Here is a 7,301-nt window from a genome sequence, read left to right as displayed (position 1 = left end):
GAGTAGGAAAATCATGTCCTCTTTTGCCCAGACCCAAACCTCTAACTTTCCAATAAACAAATATCATGGTTAAGCCAAGAATTTAAGGTTTCATGCTGGCCCTTAGATGGCAACCGGTCCAGTCTGACATTGCTTCTACACTCAACTGGATCTGAATTCAAAATTTGGTCAAGCTAGCTTATTGTGATTTTATCGCTTTCTAAAATCACAAAATAAGAAAATTATGACATTTTTCAAAATATTGTGGATGTATATGATTGTGCCTTATGAAGGGGAGAAATTCTTCTTATCAGTTACAATTCTACAAGAAAATACTATCCAAAGGTTTTAGTATTCTTGTCCAACATTCCAAGGCGTTCAATTCCTTAAACTAGTGATGCTTGGATATTAAATTCCATGCAGGAGAAAATAAGCTAAAAAACTTGCGTTTTGAAGTCTTTTGCGGATGTCAAATCCCCTTCACCTAATATCTTCTCAATCACAAATGATTTATGTTTCATCTTTTCTTTTATTTGTTTCAAGCTACGATTAATTCATTTTTTTTCTGTTAATACTTCCGGATTTTGAGATTCCAAGTAATCAGAATGCCACACATTTCTCTAAAAACATACCTCACACGATTCAATTTATGTGTTGCATTTTGAAATAAAAATAAACATTTTCTCAGCACACCGCTCTGCACACCAGGCTAGATAGGTCGGCTGTCAGATTAGGGCTTTCAAGTAGGAGGTCAAGAGTTCGATACCCAGAATGCACGTCCTTTGTTGCGACTCTTAACCAAACACGTGGATACAAAAACGGCCATTTTCCAATGATGGCAGAAGGCGGAAAATATCATTGGCCCGGTTGGAAACGGACGTGTGGGGAAGCATTTTCCCACATGGAGCTCACACAAGTCTAATTGCTTGTCACGGTTCATGCCTTTGATATGAATTCAGGTCAACAGCTTTAGGATATTTTATGAATTCAAAATTACTTTATTATCTTTAAATCAAAATGCACCCGTATCCAAGCCAAATATAGATCATTTTCTTGAATCAAAAGATTTGAAGTCACACCTCTCCCCATGCAACTCCAAAACACATGAAAGCCTCTCTCTCTCTCTCTCTCTCTGACACACACACACACAATTTAAACTGCTTCAAATATTCTCCTTTCCAACTTTTATGTAAATATTACATTATCAACGTACATAACAACACATAATTTTGTTAAAAAGAATAGGACAGATCCAGACCATGATATTGCTTATAAATTAGCCTGGACATAGAATAAGACGGGAATGATTATTCCAATACCACCTATCACAAAAGTAACTACTGTTTCTTAACAGTGATGAAAATGGAACCCACATCCTACTGAGGATCCAGATTTTTTGACAGTTTTCAGCCTCCTAACCTTGTAGGTTCCCCCATGACACCACTCTTTATCAGCAACATTACAGATTTGATTTCATCTATTTACATCAAAGACTCTGGCATAGTCGAGAGGCATATAAAGAGGTCATGAATCCCAAGGGCCATCAAAGGACTGGCTCTTCCTAAGGTTCCAGTGGAGACCTTCATGGATGCTGTGCAAGAAGTCGTTTGTGGAATCACCTCGGCATGCTGTTGGCACAGGCCATGTCGCCATGCTACATATAAGTGCATCACCTGCAGATAACTGCCTACGGTCTTTGCCGTCGAATGATGCCCATGCATGTCCCCTGCTGTTGAAGGGAACCTGTACTCGAAGAGTCACATACTCTGGTAATATTAGAGGCCTGAATGACAATGAATGCGGACATATTGGTGTAAAAAGTATCCCAGGAACCTGCATTAACAGCAATATGACAGTCATACAGCCTGTTTATTATAAAGCCATACCCAAAATCCAACATTTTCATCTATTCAAATTTAACGCATGTTTCTATTGCAAGCAAGAATCACAAGTTCCGTCTACATGGTTTACTCAAAAACATGTAAAGTAAATGCTGCTGTCAATCAACTAAAACATACACATCTCTTCATTAGGAAAATGGGAGAAATGTGTATCTCAATGTCCAGATAGAAGGTTCAAGACCAAGACCATGTCATCTGCATAACATACCACAAATCCACAAAGTGTTGCTAAAACTTTATTGTCTCTTAGTATCATTCATGATACTGGGGAGGCTCTTCCCAAGCCTCACCATCGCATCTCTTCGGAAGAAAGTACTTCTAATATCAAGCTGATGCAGCATCAAGCAATAGGTACAACCCTTGAAGAATTAATGAAATTGGTAATATATTGACAGCTCAAATGAATCTTGAACAAAGATGGATGAATGTTCTCTCAAGTATTTTCTATGTTCAGAGGTGCTGCAATGTAGAGGATACTTCCCCACATTTCAAGGGGATAGCTCATCCAGCTTCACAAAGGGAGTCATCCACCAAAACATAAAGCAGAATGACTAGCTAGCTATGTCACAAAAACTCGGCATAGAGGCCGCCGCACCAGCATCGATGCAAGGTGATGTGGGTGTGGCACCCGGTGTGGTCAATGTGACCCTGGGTGCGGTCAACCCACACCCATGGTTATGTTTGTCTAAAATGGACTCGATCAACTTTGACTGAGTCCATTTTGGTCCATTAAAAAAGGGAGGGGCTCGAGAATGGGTAGGGGTACCTCGAGCCCCCCCCCCCCCCCCCCCTATTAAAAAATAGTGGTTTCCTCGAGCCCCCTGCACCTAAGTTTTATATATATATATATATATATATATATATATATTAAAATATTAAAAAAAAACTATATATACAACAACAACAACAACAACAACTACGCCTTCATCCCAAAATAATTGGGGTCGGCGATATGAACCAAATAAGAAAATCATTCTGGGTCTTCCACATGAATCCTTCTCCTCCAATCATTTCTATCCAAAGTCATGTCGTCGGTGAGGTTCAAAGCATTTATATTCTTTCCTATCATTTCCATCCAAGTCTTCTTAGGCCTACCCCGACCTCTTTTAACTAATATATTTTCCCATTTTTCCATCCTTCTAACTGGAGCATCATTAGGCCTTCGCCGAATATGTCCAAACCACCGTAAACGATTCTCTCTCATCTTATTTTCAATGGATGCAACGCCTACCTTCTTACGTATCTCCTCATTTCGAATATTATCTTTTATTGTATTTCCACACATCCATCGAAGCATACGCATCTCAGCTACACTCATTTTTTGAATATGATGTCTCTTGGCAGCCCAACATTTCGTACCATATAGTAAAGCGGGCCTAATTGTCGTCCTATAAAACTTTTCCTTCAACCGCAATGCCATTCTACGATCGCACAACACTCCAGTTGCACTTTTCATTTCATCCACCCAACCTTTATCGTATGATTTACATCTCCATCATTTTGAATGATAGATCCCAAATATTTGAAACAGTCATCCACCGGTATTTCTTGCTCACCAAGCTTCACTACACTCCCATCACTACTTCGTTGCTTACTAAACCGACATTCCATATATTCTGTCTTACTCAACTTAAAACCTCTTGCTTCCAATGTCTATCTCCATAATTCTAACTTAACATTAACCCCAGCTCTAGACTCATCAATCAAAACAATATCATCAGCAAACAACATACACCACGACACATTTTCTTGAATTGATCTCGTAAGCTCATCCATCACTATAGCAAATAGGAAAGGGCTTAATGCAGATCCTTGATGTAACCCAACCGTTATAGGAAAATTGGTTGTCACCCCTCCACAAGTACGGACATTGGTTACTACTCCCGCATCCCCGTACTTTAAAAAAATTATATATATATATATATATATATATATATATATATATATATATATATATATATATATATATCAGTGTTGTGAAAAGCGTTGAGGCGTAGCGAGGCGCTCCACCAAAATCTGAGGCGAGGCGTAAGCCTCGAGGCGCAAAGCGTAAGCCTCAAAATTTTTTTTATTAAAACTTAAAAAAAACTATAAAAATTATCTAACATTATAAATAAATAAGAAATGCTTTATTGATGAAGCAACAACCAACAAAAAATAAAAAATCTCAAATAAATACGAAAAAAATATGAGATTAACATGTAAAAGTAACATTAATGCAACAACTTGATCTATGTAAGTATCTAAGAAATAAAATATGAGCAATCATTCAATAAAAAATTAACATTAACAACAAAATGCAACTAGCAACATCATGTCATAATTAGAAAATGCATGTTAACATTAACAACCAAATGTTAATATATTTATCCAAAACTCTTCAAAATGAAAGTGTTAACATTCAGAATTACAACTCAAACTCTTCAAAAATGAGAGTAAAAAATAGCATCAAGAAAAGAAGAAGAAAAAAAGAACCCATGGAAAAACTAAAAGGGGGAGACAAAAAATATTTATCTCCCATCTAAATTCAATATAAAAATCAGCTTAAAAGATCAGAGGGAGTAACAAAACAGTCCAACATGAATCAACATATTTAAATAATAAAACAGAGTAACAGAATGCAAACTTGAGACAGAGTAACAGTATGTTGATCATATATCGTAGAATTTTTTTGCGAGAGACGAGAGAGAGTACAGGCATGAGCTCCAATAACTAGGATTTAGGAAGCATAAGCTCAAGTTTCCTACAAATAAGCAAACTGATGTCTGTTTATTTGTTCTCTTACCATCATTGGAAGGAAACCTAGATGTCGGGTTAGAATCTTACTTCAAGAAGTCAGTCATTTTAAAGAGCATATTTCTTCCTGCAGTTGCTTCTTTTTATGTTCCCATAGTTTTTGATATTTCAATGATTACTGTGCTTTGATAAATTCAATGGCTTAAATAACCATGATTAAAAGTGTGTATTAGGATATTTAATTAATTTCAAAATTTCGTGTTTATTTTTTATCCCTATTCTAAATCCATGTCAATTTGGTTTGTATACTCAATGATCTTTTCCCACTTGTGATGTCAAGCATAAATTTCAATATTTGTGTACTGCAGGACTATACAAAAGTACACAGATTTTAGGCACTGCAATGTTAATTTTCTGTGTGTGTGTATGTGTCTGTGATATTTGTTGTATTCTCTTAGTTTTAGAACTCTATTAATGAGTTTATCTTCAAGATGGTTTTCATCTCTGATGCTCTCTCATGATTGTTTGTTTGTTTTGTTTTAGGGGAAACACAGACAATTGAGTGGGCTATGCGCCTACGAGTTGCTCTTTATATGGGCGAGGCTTTGGACTATTGTAGTAGTGAAGGTCATCCATTGTATCATGATCTCAATGCATACAGAGTTCTCTTTGATCAGGAAATAACCTATGCTTGTCTCAAGTGCAGCAAGAATCCTGTATTAGAAAAGTTTTTTGGTCCCATTTAGTCTGAGTTGTTTAATTGAGAGAACGTGCCCTTCTCTTAACTGGAAGAGGCTGGAAATTTTGGACTTTGTTTATAGCTTGCAGAGTCCCTGTACAACATCATTGATTTGTTTGCAATTTTTTTCTCTAGGAGAAGTGAATTTTAAAATCTCCCTAAGAATTTCTTGAGACCAGCATTAGTGGAGCATGCACAGGTGCACAAACAGCTTCACGACTTGCTCACAATATTTTCCAGGAGAAATGAGTTTTATCCCTAAATACTCTCCTGTCAAGAATTTCCTGAGAACATTAGTGGGGCATGCACGCACACATGGTTGTGGCTGTGTTTCAGCTTATATTCTTATTTTTACTTGCAGGATGGTGATCCAAGACTTTCTTGCTTTGGTCTTATGAAAAACAGCAGAGATGGAAAGAGTTATAGCACGAACCTTACTTATACACCGCCAGAATATTTACGAACTAGTAGCTGATTTCTTGGCATGGGGTGGTCTAATTGCTGGTTGCTTGCTAACATTTTTCTCAGAATTTATAATTGTTTTCATAATGCTGGCTAGTGGCTACCATCATTATGTTGGCATATCGTAGATTTTTTTTGTGAGACAAGAGACAACGTACCTATTTTCTGGGCCCACGAGAGAGAGCTTGCGTGTGAACAACGAGAGAGAGAGAAGCTGCGTGATACACACAGTTACATACATGAGAGACGAGAGAGAGTACATGCATGTGAGAGACGAGACGAGAGAGAGAACGTACCTATTTTCTGGGCTCAACCTCAAGAGAGAGCCTGCGTGTGAACGACGAGAGAGAGAGAGAACCTGCGTGAGAGAGAGAGAGAAACAGAATGCAAAAATAAAACCCCAATTAGGGTCAGGCGCTCTTTGTTTATACCCCAACTTTTAGTCAAATTAGGGCTTTGACCAAAAGCAGTAAAGGCGTATACGCCTCATTTTGAGGCGCGCCTCAAGGCATATGAGGTGCACGCCTTGGAGTTTTTGAGTTTTATTCATGCGCCTCAAGGCATAAAGCCCCTCGTCTTGAGGCGAGGCGCGCTTTTTGCGCCTTGAGGCGCATTTTTAATAACACTGATATACAACAACAACAACAACTACGCCTTCATCCCAAAACAATTGGGGTCGGCGATATGAATCAAAAAAGAAAATCATTCTGGGTTTTCCACATGAATCCTTCTCCTCCAATCATTTCTATCCAATGCCATGTCCTTGGTGAGGTTCAAAGCATTCATATCCTTTCCTATCACCTCCATCCAAGTCTTCCTAGGCCTACCCCGACCTCTTTTAACTAATATATTTTCCCATTTCTCCATCCTTCTAACTGGAGCATCATTAGGCCTTCGCCGAATAGGTCCAAACCACCGTAAACGATTCTCTCTAATCTTATTTTCAAAGGGTGCAACACCTACCTTCTTACATATCTCCTCGTTCCGAATCTTATCTTTTATTGTATTTCCACACATCCATCTCAGCATACGCATCTTAGCTACACTCATTTTTTGAATATAATGTCTTTTGGCAGCCCAACATTTCGTACCATATAGTAAAGCGGGCCTAATAGTCATCCTATAAAACTTTCCATTCAACTGCAATGACATTCTATGATTGCACAATACTCCAGTTGCACTTTTCCATTTCATCCACCCAACCTTTATCCTATGATTTACATCTCCATCAATTTCTCCATACTTTTGAATGATAGATCCCAAATATTTGAAACAATCATCCACCGGTATTTCTTGCTCACCAAGCTTCACTACACTCCCATCACTACTTCGTTGCTTACTAAACCGACATTCCATATATTCTGTCTTACTCTTACTCAACTTAAAATCTCTTGCTTCTAATGTCTATCTCCATAATTCTAACTTAACATTAACCCCAGCTCTAGACTCATCAATCAAAACAATATCATCAGCAAAAAACATAC

At 37.8% G+C, this 7,301-nt stretch overlaps 1 protein-coding gene across 1 annotated transcript in view; it reads right to left on the bottom strand.

The window, feature by feature from the left end:
• Window positions 1-1,130: 1,130 nt before the first annotated feature.
• The window catches only part of LOC149843393 (putative NAD kinase 1), a 92,313-nt gene continuing 86,142 nt past the window's right edge, over window positions 1,131-7,301 (bottom strand). The window contains exon 11 of the mRNA XM_089999760.1: window positions 1,131-1,812. Coding sequence (XP_089855886.1) covers window positions 1,504-1,812 — 309 coding nt within the window. The 3' untranslated portion in view covers window positions 1,131-1,503. The remainder of the gene's footprint in view (window positions 1,813-7,301) is intronic.

Source organism: Nuphar pumila, chromosome 3, assembly GCF_984573655.1.
Source record: "Nuphar pumila chromosome 3, dmNupPumi1.hap1.1, whole genome shotgun sequence".
In the NCBI taxonomy this organism is placed as follows: domain Eukaryota; kingdom Viridiplantae; phylum Streptophyta; class Magnoliopsida; order Nymphaeales; family Nymphaeaceae; genus Nuphar; species Nuphar pumila.
The sequence above is the reverse complement of the archived record's forward strand: the minus strand, read 5'-3'. Positions and strand labels throughout refer to the sequence as shown.